This window comes from Metarhizium album (assembly GCF_000804445.1).
Source record: "Metarhizium album ARSEF 1941 chromosome Unknown scaffold_2, whole genome shotgun sequence".
NCBI lineage: Eukaryota > Fungi > Ascomycota > Sordariomycetes > Hypocreales > Clavicipitaceae > Metarhizium > Metarhizium album.
The window spans coordinates 216647-232928 of record NW_024467576.1 but is presented as its reverse complement, the minus strand read 5'-3'; the positions used below and the strand labels follow the sequence as shown (position 1 = coordinate 232928).

The 16282-nt window shown below is 58.1% G+C and overlaps 6 protein-coding genes across 6 annotated transcripts; 2 read left to right on the top strand and 4 right to left on the bottom strand.

Annotated features, from left to right (window-relative positions):
* Positions 1-404: 404 nt before the first annotated feature.
* MAM_01202 (clock-controlled protein-9 protein) lies at positions 405-2864 on the bottom strand (the record flags this gene model as incomplete). The annotated part of the gene is made up of 8 exons (XM_040820001.1): positions 405-954; positions 1050-1176; positions 1234-1343; positions 1417-1673; positions 1775-1974; positions 2077-2357; positions 2421-2785; positions 2853-2864. The coding sequence occupies 8 exons, from the start codon at positions 2862-2864 to the stop codon at positions 405-407; spliced, it is 1902 nt and encodes a 633-aa protein (XP_040681489.1).
* Positions 2865-4976: 2112 nt separating this feature from the next.
* On the top strand, positions 4977-8311 carry MAM_01201 (uncharacterized protein; the record flags this gene model as incomplete). Its single annotated transcript, XM_040820000.1, has 5 exons — positions 4977-7132; positions 7194-7297; positions 7370-7446; positions 7527-7730; positions 7826-8311. The coding sequence occupies 5 exons, from the start codon at positions 4977-4979 to the stop codon at positions 8309-8311; spliced, it is 3027 nt and encodes a 1008-aa protein (XP_040681488.1).
* Positions 8312-8796: 485 nt separating this feature from the next.
* Positions 8797-9783, bottom strand: MAM_01200 (Methyltransferase type 11; the record flags this gene model as incomplete). Its single annotated transcript, XM_040819999.1, has 1 exon — positions 8797-9783. One exon carries the CDS (start codon positions 9781-9783, stop codon positions 8797-8799), a length of 987 nt encoding a protein of 328 aa, XP_040681487.1.
* A 709-nt stretch (positions 9784-10492) lies between these two features.
* MAM_01199 (Calcium/proton exchanger superfamily) lies at positions 10493-12085 on the bottom strand (the record flags this gene model as incomplete). Its single annotated transcript, XM_040819998.1, has 4 exons — positions 10493-10559; positions 10624-11345; positions 11445-11528; positions 11609-12085. 4 exons carry the CDS (start codon positions 12083-12085, stop codon positions 10493-10495), a joined length of 1350 nt encoding a protein of 449 aa, XP_040681486.1.
* A 302-nt stretch (positions 12086-12387) lies between these two features.
* On the top strand, positions 12388-13995 carry MAM_01198 (vacuolar calcium ion transporter /H(+) exchanger; the record flags this gene model as incomplete). Its single annotated transcript, XM_040819997.1, has 4 exons — positions 12388-12813; positions 12884-12967; positions 13036-13850; positions 13920-13995. The coding sequence occupies 4 exons, from the start codon at positions 12388-12390 to the stop codon at positions 13993-13995; spliced, it is 1401 nt and encodes a 466-aa protein (XP_040681485.1).
* A 135-nt stretch (positions 13996-14130) lies between these two features.
* Positions 14131-15389, bottom strand: MAM_01197 (Sodium/calcium exchanger membrane region; the record flags this gene model as incomplete). Its single annotated transcript, XM_040819996.1, has 2 exons — positions 14131-15090; positions 15147-15389. 2 exons carry the CDS (start codon positions 15387-15389, stop codon positions 14131-14133), a joined length of 1203 nt encoding a protein of 400 aa, XP_040681484.1.
* Between the last annotated feature and the right edge of the window lie 893 nt (positions 15390-16282).

Genomic DNA, 16282 nt, shown 5'->3' with positions numbered 1-16282 from the left:
GAGAATGGAGTCTGTCAATGTCTGGAACGGATTCAAGTTTCTCATTTATTCCAACCTAACATGTCCAACTGCCGTCAGTATGAGTCTGTCCCTTCCCCACGCGCCGAGGTAGATTGGGAGATTGAACCAGTTGAGTTTGAGAATGACTTGCTCGGGGCAGGACTCTGGCCGTCTTGGGCTTCAATCTGACGCAGACAGTATATTGGTAGTGATCCTCAGCCAGCGTTCGCTGTGCAGTGCCAGAGCGTGGTTTCTTGAATGGAGAAAAGCCAAGCAACGTATGGTGCTTGGCGATGGGCGGCCGAGGCTTCAAGGTTCGCTGCGAAGAGACAAGTTCTACCCTTGATGTCGTTGTACTGATTGCCACCGATGCAGACGGCCGAATAAGCACGACTGCCGTGGTCTCAACCATTGGCGTACAGTTCCTCCCTGGCCATGTCGCTCACCCGTCTTCCGTTGCCCTTCATCCCGCCATCTGCGACGAACTTCCAGGCCAGGAAGTACCACGAAGTCGCGTTCCCGACGGTGCTTATCTGGTCGCCGCCTTGCCCGGCTTCAGCTGCCGCTGCGGCCGCGGCCGACATTGCACTGTAGAGGCCGGCATTGGTGAAGAGCTCCGTCAGGTGGCTCGCCACAGCGTCCCAATCGCCCGCGCGAGCAAGATAGCCGTTGACGCCGTGGCTGATTTGAAGGGGAATGCCGCCGACCGAGGTTCCGATCACAGGGCGTCCTGCATGCAGCGCTTCCGAGACCTTGATCTCGAATCCCTCGGCGGTGGACAGCTGCAGCACCACGCGGGCGTTCCTGATGAGCACGTTGAGGAGCTGGTCATTGGCTTCGAGACGGACAACGATGATGTCCTTCTTCAAGTGGCTGTATTTCAGCTGGATATGCGTAACGGTCTCATTGAAGGCCGCGACGCCATCCGGGTCGTCGACGGAAGGGTTGCCACATCTGTCGTGTCGCATCAGCCGTCAGCATTTCGTACTGGTCGGGTCTCTGCGGTGCACCCTATTGTGAGTTGGAGATTGCGCATGTTGAAAACCTACATGACGAGCTGAGGTGGACTCGCGAAATCCGACCGATCGAGTCGCCGCCGAAGCTCGCCGTACGAGTCGATGACGGTGAGCAGTCCCTTGGACGGGTCGAAGCGTGAGATTTGGATGACGTAGTTGCCTGAGATTGGTCAAATTAAAAGCCATCAACTACGGTCTTTTTGCCTGCCAGACTCACGGGCAGGCCATTCAAGCTCTGGCATGTTGTGTAAATGACACTCTGCGTTGAAAACCTGCATGTAGTACTGACTATCCCGGGCGCTCAACGTCTTGTTCAGGCCGTCCAACCTGCCGTCCCATCTGTCAGCAGTGAGTTCTGAACCGCAGTAATGGCGACCTGCTCCGTCAACGTGACGCTCACCAATCGGTGGCCGCGGGAAGATGGGCAACCACGTCTCGAGGCACTGTGCGAGGCACAAACGTAGGAACGGGATGGCTGAGGAAGGCATCTGCGTTTTTGACAAAGTTCCAGATGAATTCCCAAACGCCCGCTTGTGGAGATTGATTGGAGTCGACGAGATCACTGCGGATTTGGATGTGGGAGCGGAAGAGTACAGGCCGTTTCGGTGAGACGTGCTTGATCAGCGGTATCAAGCCGATCATTTGGGGGTCGTCAATCTAAACTCACGGGGTCAGTGTTGAGGCAACAGAAAATCGATGCGATGCAGCTATATTTGCTGAGGATCGAAGCATAAAGTTTTAAAAAAAATAGGACGTACGACTACGATATCAGCGCCGCCCTGCTCAGGCATGCACAGCGGTCCACCATCAGTAAGCCAGTAACGCTTCGCATTGTCTGTAACCCAGTCAATGATGGCAGACTTGTCTGCATCCGAGATGGCCTGGGTGCGGGCAGCTCCCTGCAGTATATTATGGATGTTCTTGGTTATGCGAAAAACAGCCTGTCGAGGCTTGGGGACTGGCGAGACAGGGGATTAGTCTGAGACGAAGCTGGGCCGCGTTGCTCAAGGCGCAAGGCGAGGAAGAGCGAGGAGAGAAGGGACGGGACGGAGAAACTCACCATACCACTTGACGTCGACGGAGAGTAGCCGTGAAAGACGAACCAGTGCATGGCGCATCAGAGCGACACCACCGCCTTGCGGCGTGGCACTGAAGAAGGCTATCCTCGTTCCCGCAGCTCGCAGCTTGTCGACATAGAACATCAAGGCCTGCCACGAGGCAGCGGAACAGGTTCTTTGGTAGTCTTGGAGGCCGCAGAGTCGAATACTGCCTCCGGCGTCGACTTGCACGGAGCTGTGCCGACCGATTTGGAGGGCGGGAGTCATGGACGGGTTAAAGCATCTTTGCCGAAGTTTAGTCCAGTTCCCTTCCGCTGTTTCCGGAGAGAGCCTAAACGACGCCTACCTGATGCACCTTCGAGCCATTGAATCAGCTTGTTCGTCGACATTCTTGTCGCGCCATGGTGTGCCCGTCCAATTCTCCTCGGGAATGACAAAGGGGATGACATCGAGCTCGAGCCAAAGTCGCGGGCACAAGGTAGAGCAGCGGTCGCCCAGCAGGCTGGGGAGTCCGGCAGCGATGATTTTGGCACTTTTAGCACGCGCATATGACTCTAGACAGCCGACGATGCCATCTGTGATGGGCGTTTCCCCAGCCAATTCAAGGTCTGCGACGTGGAAGTCTACGAGGTGGACAGCGTTGCGGAAGGCGAAAGCAACCGTCATGCGCTGCTTGCGATGCAGCGTTGCAGAGATGCCCACGAAGCAAGACTTGCGCGTCTCGTCAGAAACTACTTAAGACAAGCGTCGTGTTGAGCGGGATTGCAGAGGAAGTTACCGTGAAAGGCATCTTTTCCGCTCGCAAGCGCCAGGGTATCGATGGTGACGCGAGCCCGGTCGAAGCGGCGAAATACTGCTCGTCGCTATGTGAGTGGATTCTTCTGAAGACTCGACGCCCAGGTACACTGGCCCAACGTTGGAATGAGATGACGGAGAGACGGCAGCATGGCCATGGGCGCGTACGGTGCACGATGCAGGCGCCTCGATTTGAGGCTGCGCCACGTTTGCTGCACCCGACACCAGCTCTCCGTCGCAAGCTCAGCTCAGCCGACGGACGCCTGAGGGCTTTTCGTGCTCGCTGCCTTGGGCATCACGTCACGCCTCCGCGCAGAGGCGACCAAGGCTACGACACACAAAAGTGTGACGTGGGCCACGTCCATTTTTTAGTGTGACAGGATCACGTAGTGAAGTCGTGCGTGCCAAGCACAAAGCAACAACCCCCTCGGTCTGTTCTGCTGGCACTTTTTGCCGACCGAAGCGATGCCCCCAAAGCAAATTTTGACCATGACCGTGCCGCCGACGAAGACAGGTTTTCCGGCCTTGGGTCAAAAGAACTCACGACACCAGCACGGCTGCCAAGAATGCGCACTACATTTCATCCACGGCGACAGCAAGCACAACGATGGGCTGCCCGTCTTTTGGCCCAACTGACCCGGTCGGGATGACAGGGAGCCCGACGGCCAAGTACGAGTCTGCAGTCTTCTCGATGACGCAGACCTGGACATGGACAGGGAAGCCGCCGTACGAGGGCATGCGTGCGTATTGCTGCGTTGGTGTCTGCCCGAGGTTATTCCTGGAGCATCTCGACTCTGACAGACGGGACCGCAGCTGGGATCCGTCATCCTGGCGAGAGGCAATGGCTCCTTTGCCGACATGTTCTTCACCCTGGGCCCCGGGACTGCTGGCAGCATGGCATTGTCGCGTGTGATGGCGCCATGAAAACGACACGTTGGAGATGTTGCTGCGTGAAGTTGCCCATGCGGCGTCTCGGAACCAAGCCTGACGTGCATGTACTCGAGCACGTATCGGTGGGAGGTTCCTCTCCCTTCGAATTTAGGTCCTTAGGTACCTAGGTACTTACTCAGGTAAGTACCTAGGTAAGTAGCCAATGAAAACCTAGGACTAAAAGATAACTACTACATGGAAACACCACGAGGTCTCGTGTCCCGGCAAACAACGTTATTCCAAGCCACAAAACGCTACATTGCTCTTTGCGCAGCTCTGGGTGACACAACTCGCTGCCAAAAGGTCCTTGGGCACTTGGGAGGGCACCTTCACACACGCAAAGGGGCATGACCAGACCGTGACACTTCGTCCAACCTCATCTCCACCAAAGTGTGGGCTTGATCCCGCGACGACGAGCGTCGGCGTACTTTTTTCCTTGCCGCCGCAGATCGATGCGACGGCCTAGATTCCTTGAACCGCAGCGGCCTCCCCTCGCCTTACCGACTTCCCGGGCCTCCATCTCGCCGTCGTGGGCCCGCGGTTCCACACGAATCTGAGACGTGCGAAATCTCTCCGACCCTGCTGCCTTGGCTATTCCCTGGTCCCTGGTCCCTGGTCCCTGGTCCCTGATCCTCAAGCCTCGGGTCTTCCGGCTGGACGCTGCGTCGCTGGCGCTTCGCCGGTTGTCGCGACATCAAATCCAAGTCCCGTCTCCGCCGCCACCCCCAGGCGGCGAGCCCTGAACCATCTATTGCTGTGCAGTTCGCCGAAGCCCGTCTGCAGGAGGGCATCGTCGTCGTCATTGTTTCCAAACCCGAGCTTCGTCCAGCGCGTCGGCCCGTCCTCAGTTTGCCGTTGCCAGACGCCGTCTTGCACAACTGGATCCTGCCGGCCCACGTATGCGCTCATGATTCCGTGGAGCTTGAGCTTGGCCGACCAAAAGTACTGGCCCCTTTAAGTCGTGACAAGTTACAGCCATGCGTTGGACTGTAAACAACGAGACGTCTTGTGGCAGCAGCCTTCCCCGTTCCGACAAGAGGCTATATATCGGCATGGTGGTCCGTCAACCTCGTGCGCCGCCCTTCCAAGCTATCGCCCGGCCTTGAACTCGGCATTGTCTGCTGGCCCTATAATTGATAATCACAAGAAACCGAGGCGAAAAAAAAAAAAAGAAATCATGTCCGTCTACCGCATCGGCGTTGACGTCGGCGGGACGAATACAGACGCCGCGATTCTCGACATTCACGCCCTCGACCAGCCCGGCCGAGGCGTGCTCGCATCACACAAGGCGTCGACAACACCTGACATAACGAGCGGCATCGAGGCCGCCATCGCCGCCATCCTCAAGAGCTCTGCGGTTGACCAGCGCCGGGTGCTCAGCGTCACGGTTGGGACAACGCATTTCATCAATGCGCTGGTCGAGGCGGATGCCCGCAGGCTCGATCGCGTCGCCGTCGTGAGACTGTGCGGCCCTTTCACGAGGCAGATACCGCCCTTCTCCGGGTTTCCCGTCGGCCTTCACGGCGTCCTTGACGGTGGCGCCTACTACCTCGACGGCGGTCTCGAGATGGACGGACGCCACATCGCACCCCTTGGTGAGGAGCAGGTTCGTGCCGCAGCACGGGATATCATGGCGTCGGGCGTCAGGGCCGTCGCCGTGGTGGGCGTCTTTTCTCCCCTGGACCACGATGACGTCTACGAGGAGAGGTGCAGAGGCATCCTTCGCGACGAGGCCCCCGAGCTGCGCGTCGTCTGCTCGCAAAACATCGGCCCTACCGGCTTCCTGGAGCGAGAGAATGCCACCATCCTCAATGCTGCCATTCTGCGGACCGGCCACAAGGTCAAGGACGGCTTCAAGCGTGCCATGAAGCGGCTCAAGCTGGGCTGCCCGCTCTATCTCTCCCAAAACGACGGCACCCTCATCGATGCCGAGACCGCGGCCGACTTTCCCATCAAGACGTTTGCGAGCGGGCCGACCAACAGCATGAGCGGGGCTGCGTTCCTCGCCGGGCTGGACAGAGATGGCGCTGGAAAGCTCGTTGATTCGACCCTCCGCGCGGACGATGCCGACGAGGCCGTCGAGCCCCAGGTTCTCGTTGTCGATGTTGGGGGCACGACCACTGACGTCTGCGCCCTTCTGCCCTCGGGCTTTCCGCGTCAAGCACCCGGCTTTGTGGAGGTTGCTGGTGTCCGGACTGCCTTTTCCATTCCCGAGGTCGTCTCCATTGGCTTGGGTGGCGGCAGCAAGGTCATGTTCGACCCGGAATGCCCCGAGTCCGTCTTGGTCGGCCCAGCCTCTGTTGGCCACGAACTGCTGTCTCAGTCAAAGATCTTTGGCGGCCCCACGTTGACCGCCACAGACATTGCCGTTGCCGAAGGAAAGGCTTCTCTGGGCGATGCGTCGCTGGTCGAGGATGTGGCGCCGGACCTTCGCCAAGGAGGTCGAAAGGGCATCGACGCGCTGTTGGCGACCGTCATCGACAAGATGAAGGTGTCGACGGCGCCCGTCCACGTGCTCCTCGTTGGCGGCGGTTCAATCTTGGTGCCGGATCGAATCGCGGGCGTTGACAAATGCATCGAGCCCATCCATCGCGGCGCGGCCAACGCAGTTGGTGCCGCCATTGGCAAGATTTCCGGCGAAGTCGACACCGTTGAGATTCTCGAGGGTAAAGACGAGAAGGCGCTCATTGCCGCGGCCTGCCAAAAGGCGACGGACCAGGCCATTGCCAAGGGGGCCAGGCCGGACGATGTCAGGATTGTCGAGGTGAACAAGATGCCTCTCCAGTACATGTCGCAGGTGACGATCCGGATCCAAGTCAGAGCCGTGGGCACTCTCGCAGTCCCCGACGAGGCAACGTTGTTCGAGGCGTCGGCGCAAGGTGACGGCGCGAGTGGCGAAGACGACGACGGCCACGACGAAGGAGAAAAGGTCGGCGTTCCCAATGCCCTCCACCCGACGACGAAACCTTCCCTGGGTGTCGATCTGGCTACCTATCGCCCACACGTGCGAGGCGGCACGTGGTACCCGTCGGATATCGACCTTGAACTCATCTCAACGGGCTGTGCCATCCTGGGGACCGGTGGCGGCGGCCCAACGTACTATGAGTATCTGAAGAGCCTGCAATGCCTGCGCAGCGGCGCGAGGGGCCGCATGCGGATTGTCTCTCCCAAGTCGTTGAAAGACGATGCGGTCATATGCCTTGGCACATGGTACGGGAGTCCGAGCGTGATTAATGAACGCATCGCCGCTGGCAATGAGATTGTTGATGCCATCAAGGCCGTCAACAAAATCCAGCGCATTGAGAGTTTTGATGCCGTGCTTGCTGATGAGGTGTGAGTTTCTCCCCGAACCCGGCCCGTTCATGAACCGCAGAAAAGCTGACGGCGGAATCAGCGGTGGTGGAAACGGTCTCTCGGCCCTTCCCGTTGGCGACTATTTCGACGTTCCCGTCGTGGATGCCGACGGCATGGGCAGAGCATATCCAACAATGTACCACAGTAAGACTCGGACGCTGACATTTCCCGCAACGTGGCCTTCTGGGCGAGAAGCTAACCTAGCCATCTTTCAAGTCACATTCAGCGTATATGGCCACAAGATGACTCCCGCAGTCATCACCGATGCCCGCGGAAACGCGGTTGTTGCCATGGTGAGGCGCGGCCTCTCCCGACGAGCCGCTGATTCGCCCCCCCGATGACCATGACGAAGCCGTCACTAATCTCCCGCCAGGGCGTCGACAGCGCGAAGCGCCTCGAGACGATTTGCCGCAACGCCGCCGTAGAGCTCGGCCTCGCCTGTGCCTGCGGTACAAACCCCATCTCGGGCGAGATGGTCAAGACGATTGCGGTGCCCAACACGCTGTCCCAAAGCTGGTATTTGGGCCGTGCCGTGCATCAAGCCAGGCGAGCAAAGACAAGCTACACGGACGCAATCGTACGTCATGTTCACGTCACGGATATCCTGCATCTGTCTGATGCGCTGTTGTACGGGAGCGCGAGCTAACCCGATCCTCTCTTTCCCCGTCCTAGTTCGACGTCTGCGCCGGCAGGGTGATATTCACGGGCAAGATTGTCGATGTGCAACGCCACCTCGGCGGCGGCTACACCATGGGCGCCGTCGTGATCGCCCCCTTTACGGATGACGAGCGCGAAGCCGAGCCCAGGACGGTCAGACAGCGCCCCGGGCCCGACAAGCACATGGTCGTCCCCTTCCAGAACGAGTTCCTGTACGCCGCGCTCTGCGACGGGGTGGGATCCCAGGAGTCGCAGCAGGTCGTTGCCACCGTGCCGGAGCTGATATCGATCCTGGGCCACGACGGCGAGGCCATCGGCTCGCAGGACCTGAGGTTCGGCCTCCGCGTCAACGTCATCGCGCTCCCCGCCCACCCGTTGTGGAAGACGGAAGAGGGCATGGCCGTCGGCGGCCCTGCAGGCTTCGGGCTGAACATGGAGCCGGTTGATGGCGGAATCCCGTTCACCGAGGCGCGCAGCGTCATTGACGAGTTCGATGCGTGACGCGGGAACTCTCGTGCCGGGAGCGAGCGCAACGTGGTGGCTGGCTCGACGACCAAGTTGGCGTTGCATGCCGCGGAGCCTAACTGGCAAAAAATTAAAATCACATTGTCCCATGGCAACACTAACGGAGACGGGGGGCCCAAACTGTGATTTGCTCCCATGACATGGCGTCTCGTGGAAAGGGCTGCGGGAGCAGTACGTCGGCCGCGGGAACATTGGCCTGCTCTCGGCGCGCATGGGCAAGGACTCGCTGGAGAAACGTGGACGGGTACGATGCGCGTTGCGAACCATGTATTCCAAAGAAATATAACGAGCCTCACAAGCCAGCCAGCACGTGTAACCATGCAAACATGTATCCAGTAATTGCCCACACCAGCGCGGCCGCGTGTTCGGAAGCCATGCTCACACGCCCACCACATTCTCCTCAGAACACGTCATGCCGCCCTCGACAGACGATGCCAAACGTCACTCTCCCCCGTGGCCATCTACGACACGGGCACTGCCGGCGGTGCGACCTGGTAGACCCCGAAGAGCATGAGCCTTTCGTCGTCACCGAGGAACGAGAGCCTCGGCGCAAGCGGCTCCGTCAGCTCCGCCTCCACGCGCCACCTCGTGCCTGTCCTGAGCCCAATGTCGTCCCATAACTCCTGGAAGCTCTGCCGGTCGTGCACGTAGCACCTCGCGTGGCGGTAGTGCCTCCCCATGGCGTCCATCTCTCTTGGCCGGAGAGAGCCGACCTGCAGCCCGAAGATGAGGGCGTCGGTCGTCCCGGGGCGCAGGAAGCGCACCATGCGAACGCCCAGCTCGACCTGCTGGGTCCGCGTGAAGAGGTGGAACAGGTTGGCGGCGTGCATCATGGTCACGCGGTGGTCCAGGTCGCGGAGGCGCCCGTCGTCGGCCAGCAAGTCGCCGGCCGCGAAGGCCGGGCCGGAGTCCGGGTCCCCGAACAGCTCGTTCCCGACCCGGATGAACTCGGGGTGCAGGTCTGTCCCGTACAGGCGCGAGGGAGGCACGCCCCTGTGCGCGAGGTGTCGCAGGACTTGGCCGATGCAGCAGCCCACGTCGAGGAGGGCGTCGTTGCTGGCGCCGCCGTCGGCCGAGAGCAGCCGTCGCGTGGCGGCTTCGAGGCGAGGGCCCTGGAAGGCCCGCAGGTCCGTGAAGCTCCGGAGCCCGATGCACGGGTACTGGACTACGTCCCAGAGCTGGCGGTGCTGTGTGCGTGTCAGTCTCGCGTCTGGCTTGGCGCGGGTGAGGCGAGGTGAGTTGCGGATCTCGTCTGCAGGCGCCCAACTTACTGCCCGGCGGAGTGAGGCGTCGACTTGGGCTTCGGGGACGTTGCCGTACTCTCGGAGGAGCTTTCTGAACGGCTCGATGTCGCTTGGGGGTTCTTCGAGAAAGACACATTCCTTCCAGTAATCCTGGGGATCGTCTGGTGCCATCTCCGTGGCTGGTTTGCGATTCGCTTCGTCCATTGCGGCGTGTGCTCGTCAGGTCGGGCGGGGTTTTTTTTGGGTTTCCCGGAGGAAAATGGGCAGAGGAGGTTGCAGATCGCAGGAATTCATCGGGTCCGGGGTGGTAGGATATAAGAAGAAAAGCGGCATGGCATGGAGGAGAGCAACGGTACGGTCCTGCGTGGTCACGATGCGCGGACAATCCGGTCCCTCGACGTCGGCCAAGGTGGCGTTTTTCAGGCGTTTCTCAGGAACAGCTAATGAGGTAAAGTAAGGAGGCTGAAGTTGCAAAAGTCCGCGGTCCGCCGAGCCGAGGCCGGTTTCCTCTCGGCCGGTCCGACTTCATTCATGGCTGCGCATTGACAAGGCGAAGCCGCTCTCGATACGGACTCTAGCCGGCATTGTCATGTAAATCAAGCTAGTCATGAGTGGCGGCGTCGTCTACACGGCCATTGGACTCGTTCCGGAAGACCGATGACTCTTTTGATACAGGAGCCTTGGCGGGAAGCCAACAAACCCTCCAAAGTTCCAAACGCACATTGCGCCACCAAGTATGCGGCAACTTTCGACGGTTCCGTCGGCACCAATCGTCTATCAGGACCTTGAAAAAAGACAAGCACATCCCTGGCCACGGACGTTATGCCGCCATGCTATATCCCACCCCATCCATCATGCAATGTACTGTACCGAGGTGTGATCCAGATCCAAAAGTAGGCCCCGTCGCGCGTCGTCACGACCCAGCCGTGCCCGAGACAGCATCCGGGTGCACGAAGAAGGCGATGCCGACAATGAAGTACCTGCAAGCAGTCAGAAGCACGTACAAGTCGAAACGTCTATACACACACACACGGCTTCACCTACGTGCCGACCAGCAACAGGCCCTCAAAGTAATTCGTCGATCCGTCGTGCACTATACAGTTGACCACCAACGTCGACATTGTCAGGACAATGGTCTCAAACGTGTCAAACTGCAGCGACATGGGCTTGCCCATGACCCAGCCGACGACGATGAGGAAGGGCGTGACGAAGAGCGAAATCTGCAGCGTCGCCCCGACAATGACGGAAACGGCCAGGTTCACGCGGTCGGACCTGGACCACTGGACCGTCCCTACCAGACACCCTGCGTTGCCGACAATGGGCACGATGATGAGACCGATGAAGCTCCTGCTGACTCCCAACGCTTCGACAAACCCGTCGACACTATCGACGAGCGCGTCGGAGCAGAAAGAGACGCCGAGGGTGGCGAGGACGAGAATGACGCTGCTGGAGAGTCCGTGGAGCTTGTCCTCGGGCTGGTCTTCCTCCTCGCTGAACAGGTCCGCATGCGTTACCGACTGGAAGTACAGATATATGAGGTAGAACAGCAGGAGTATGACTGCCGTGATGCGCGACAGGAGCAAGACGTGCTCGCTCGGATGGTCGTTGGAGCCGCCCTGCGTCGGGTCGGCCATGTGCAGTGCCGAGGGCATGATGAGGGACACACACGATATGATCATGAGGGATGTCAAGACGCCGGCGACATCGATGTTGATCTCGACTGTCTCTTTCCCCAGGCCAGAGAGCAGGAAGCAAGTTCCAAGAATCTATTTTGCCCTGATGAGCACAACGACAGCAGATGAATGTGGCCACGCGAGGGGGGGGGGCTCGAGGTTGACAAAGACTAGAGAAAGAGTTCGACTGACCAGCAGAATAGAAGACAAAATGCTTCCAATCATGCTTGACTGGACGATGGATATTTCACACTCTCTCAGGGCGCTTATTCCAACCTGTGCGGGAGTGAGCTTCGGACAATTCGCGTTCTGGTCGAACCCGGCGGCGGGATTCCACAGAGGCTCAGGGATCGTACAATCATCTCTACAGCATTCCCAAACGTGGCGTTGATGAGGCCACCGGCAACGGAACCAACAATGGCGGCCAACTGCTCGGTCCCAAACGTGAGGATAGAAGCCAGCGGCAGCATGGCCAGGAAGTTGACAAGGAAGACGGCGGCTGGCGGCCATGCCCATCCGCCTGCCATGAGGCCCAGAGGGACGCAGGGGAGAAGCACATTGGAATAGCTGCACGTCAACACTGCCATGACGGCGTGTCTCCCCTCCCCAAGCGCACTCTGCAGTAATCCTTTTCGACGAGCATCCTGGCCATTTCGCGCAGCGGCGAGCAGCGGCCGGCTCTCATCATGCCCACGGCGTCGGGTCTCCGAACACGTCATGATGATGAAAGCGCAAGTTTTCTGGGAATCTGAAGCGTTCGAGAGAGAGAGAACAGCGATGAGGGGCTCTCTCACAAGCTGGGGCCTGGCTCGCGGTCCTTGCCCAGGCTGCATTTCGATGCGTGCGAGGGAGCCAGGGTCTGCTGGTGAGGCGGCACGTCTTTGCCGGGCCGGGCCAACAAAGAAGGAACAATGCAGCAAGTGTCTCACCGACACGGCGAAGCGCGCATTACGTTGGATCAATGAGCAACTCGCCCCGCCGGCAATGACACAAAGCGTGCCAATTTGAACGGCAGTCAGACTTGTCCTCGAACCCGCTTCGCACGGCGAGGGCCTCGAGCCTCCGTCTCAACGCGTCTTCGAGTTTCAAACTTGATCTCGTCTTTGGGTATATCTCGGCAGAGTCGAGCTCCAAAATGCAAGTCCCCGACAGCGATCGGCAACTCGAGCGTAGCGTTCGAGCTCGAAGACGCGCCATGGCAAGCGGCAGACCTGCCTCGGATGATTCCGACGTGCCTGGACGAGACGGCTCGATTCCACCCATCTCCGGGACCCAATCCATGTCTCTACGCATGCGGCGGGCGGAAACCTACTACCAAGAGATCGGTGCTCTGTTGCAGGACCTCTCCTCGAGCCCGACCAAGGCGCTCCTAGTGTTCGCTCCTGCGGGAATTATTGCTGGCCTTCTGCGTCTCCACCAAGTTCTGGTATTCGCCCTCAACTTTGTCGCCCTCGTGCCTCTTTCAGCCACGATTCTCTACTCGATTCTAGCATTTACACCCGATCATGCCCTGACTGGCGGATTGCTGCGAGCCGTGTTTGGAAATGCTACAGAGCTTTCGGTATGGCGTATCCGAGGACCTGGCAGCCTGCGCTGCGTGGCTTCGCCCATTTAACGGGTTGCGTTCCTAGCTCGGCGTCTGCGCTTTGCTTCAGGGCAAATCACAATTGGCTCAATGGATCATGATAGGAAGCATCTTGACATACTGTCTCTTTGTCCGACTCCCAGAGCCCCCATCTCTTCTCCCACGTCGACTCCGTGCTAACGAGGGAGCATTGTGCAGGTGCTGGGCTTCAGTTTTCTGGTGGCTAGTTATGGCAAGAAAAAGGAGCCATTCAGCAGAACCCGGACCTCGATAATGTCATCCCTCGTCATGGGCGGTTCGATTTGCCTGGCAATCCCGACGGTCATCGCCACGGCCGTCGAACGGGATCAGACTCGACAACTAGACGACACCGACAAGGTCAACAGGGACCCCCTCTTTCTATCGCGCGCAACTTCCCTCGTCCAAATGTTCCTGTTCCTTGCATACCTGGTGTTCCGCTTCCGAACTCATAACCGACTCTTTCACCAGAACCCTCACGCGCGTGGTCTAAGCCAGACCCACAGCGGCTTTTCAGATGCATCCGGGTCGGACCGCGGATCCGGTCAATCTCACGCAAGCGCTGTCCTCGTCGGGGGAGGGGCTCTCCTCATCGCCGCTTTGTGTAGTTGTTATTTGGTGGGGAGCTTGGCCGGCGCAACCAAGGCCTTAGGAGTATCCGAGTCCTTTGTTGCCTTGGTCGTGGTACCACAAGCAGGTAGTTTGATGAAAGCCGTCACCATTATCAAGCACAGTCGGTCAAGCACCGATACTCTTTTGCCAAGTGGCATGGGCCGTCTTGACTTCGCAATCCGGTCAATCATGACCAACGTTTTCGACACGGAGCTTTTCATCCTCCCCATGCTGGTCCTGCTTGGCTGGGTAGCAGGCGAACCGATGAAACTAAGTCTCGGGGTCTTCGAAGCCGTGATATTCTTGATGGCGATCTTGACCATGACATACCTCGTACAGCACGGAAAGACGACGTATTTTGAGGGAACCATGCTAATGGGGACGTATGTACTTGGCACATTCATCCAGCGTCGCCCGCTCACCGGATTCTGCTTACATGGAACGTCCGTTAGGTACCTATCTATTGCCATCGCATTATATGTCCGACCCGACGTTACAAAGGCCAACATTGGTATTGGTCGTTTTTGAGAGGCCAGACGATTCGGCATGGACCCATTGGAAAAGGGAGGCAGTTATGTGAAATAGGCTGCCATGATGACAACGTAGCTGTAGACCTGGAATTAGTATTGTCCCTTTGAAGGAGAGAAGATCAGGTATTCATTCCTACACTGATATAAGTAGAGCTCCGTGCAAGAAGGTATAGTGCTTGTCTTGGAGTACTTGGTTGACCGTGATGACTGCCAAAAGAAGAATGTAGGTTTGGGACGGCTCGAAGTAAAGATCCATGTGCAGACGCAGTGCCCATCCCACGACCACCAGCAGTGGCAATACAAGCAGTGATATCTGCAGGATGCTGCCAATGATGACGCCAATGGCGAAGTCAATCTTCTGGTTCTTCGAGGCAGCCACCACTTGTGCCAATTCTGACGCATTGCTGGCCAGTGGCATGATTATGATGGCGATGAAGGTTTTGGAAATATTCAGCGCCTGGGCGGTGCCGTGTAAAGAATCCATAAAATTTGCCGTGCATTTGGCAATGAGAAGCCCAGATATGACCAAGGTAAGCGCGGCGACAGCAATATCAGACATGGAGGGCCTGTCCGTATGCGAAACCTCGTCGGAGGCGACTTGACGTTGGGGCAACGGAGATGGAGGCGAGGCACCTTGATCATGGTGTAGGTTCTCGTCATGCTCGTCGTCAGCGCCTACAAAAATGGACGAGTGTGTCTTGAGTTGAAAGTACAGGTAGGCGGCGTAGACGCAGAGAAGCACAACAGCCGTGGCGCGACTGAAGTTGAGGACCATTCGGCGGAGCTCTCTCTCGCTGCCCGACTTTGAAGCAAAGGTCGAATACAATGCTGCCGGGAGGACGAGGGCGACGGTGGTGATGATCATGAGGGTGGACAATGTGTCTGCAATGGCCGAGTTGACGTTCAATACGCCGGTGCCACGGGCGGCTGTGATGAAGCAGCACCCTTGGACCTGTGGTGGCATTAGAGAGCCTTCTGAAGCACGGGGAGGACGGGGTAACTGACGAACCAAGAGGATATCGGAGAGGATGCTGCCGATCATCATGGACTGTGCTAGTCGGGGCTCATGTCGGAGGATGGCGAGGAATCCCACCTGTGGTGATTAGTCTTGACTGTTCTCCATCTCGCGGGTACCAGTCGTGTACTCACGATGAGCTCGACGGTGTTCCCAAAGGTTGCGTTTATCAGTCCGCCTACCAAGTCCCCCCATCTATTGCCAATGGTGTCGGAGGCAGCAGACAGACGGGCCGACAGCGGAATGATGGCGGCGACATTGCACAGCGTCACGATGGTGTCTGGCCATGATGCCCAGTGTGCCACGAAGCCCAGCGGCACGAACACGAGCACCAGGTGGACGTGGAAGAGCCGGTTTATCAGTGCATGTGTGCTCATGGCTGCCCGTCTTATTGTCAATAGGGGCTGCAACTTGTTGCTGTCATCCAACTTGATAATTGATGCTTGAACTCAAGGTGAAGGCGTGGGCGTTGTGAATTGGTCCGTAATTCAGCCGGCTTTGGTGCGGACAGGGCGCGCGAAAGTTTCCTCCGATCTGATTGGCCTAAATTTTGTATGCGCAACCGGATGAAGCTTCCAGGCAGGCCTACCCATCTGCACCTGAATCGTTTTCTCCTTTGCTTCGCTTCGGAACTTCATTCAAGCAATTCTGCTTCATCTCCTTCGTGCTCTCATGAGCTCTGGGTCTGCTCCACGGTTCCAAGGCGACTGGACTTCTGTTGTCTTCGCCCGCCATAGCGATGACAAACAAACAGGAGACTTCATAAGCAAATGCAAATCTGCCAGTAACACCAAGAACTATCTAGATTGTTGTAACTCCCGTAACTCTTATGTCGGACAATCAGCGCTAACTGAGCGAAGCGCTCTACATCTAGGGACGTAATCTAGACGTCAAAGAACCTTGCTGTCGGCTCATTCTCAGGCGAGAGTCCTACTCTTAAGAAAACAGAAGAAGATGCTGGTCCATTCATTACCTCTAAATGATAGATCCCGAACCCAGCCTACATGGTCGGAGAGGGTATGGCAATGCCACATAGCGAGTACGTTATTTGAAGCGGCGATAAGCCAGCCGCGTGTGGAGCTGGGGACGCCATTGCCGCCAACCCAGCAAGACTCACAGGCTCAGCTCTTCCGGAAACTGGCTCTCTCACCTGCCGTGCAGCGAACGACCCATCCGATCGTGACACTGGGCAGCTTTTAAGATTTAAAGGTTGCTGGAGAAGGCATTCATCCTTTTGCTGTGGTAAGCAGCATCTTCGGGCTGAACAATG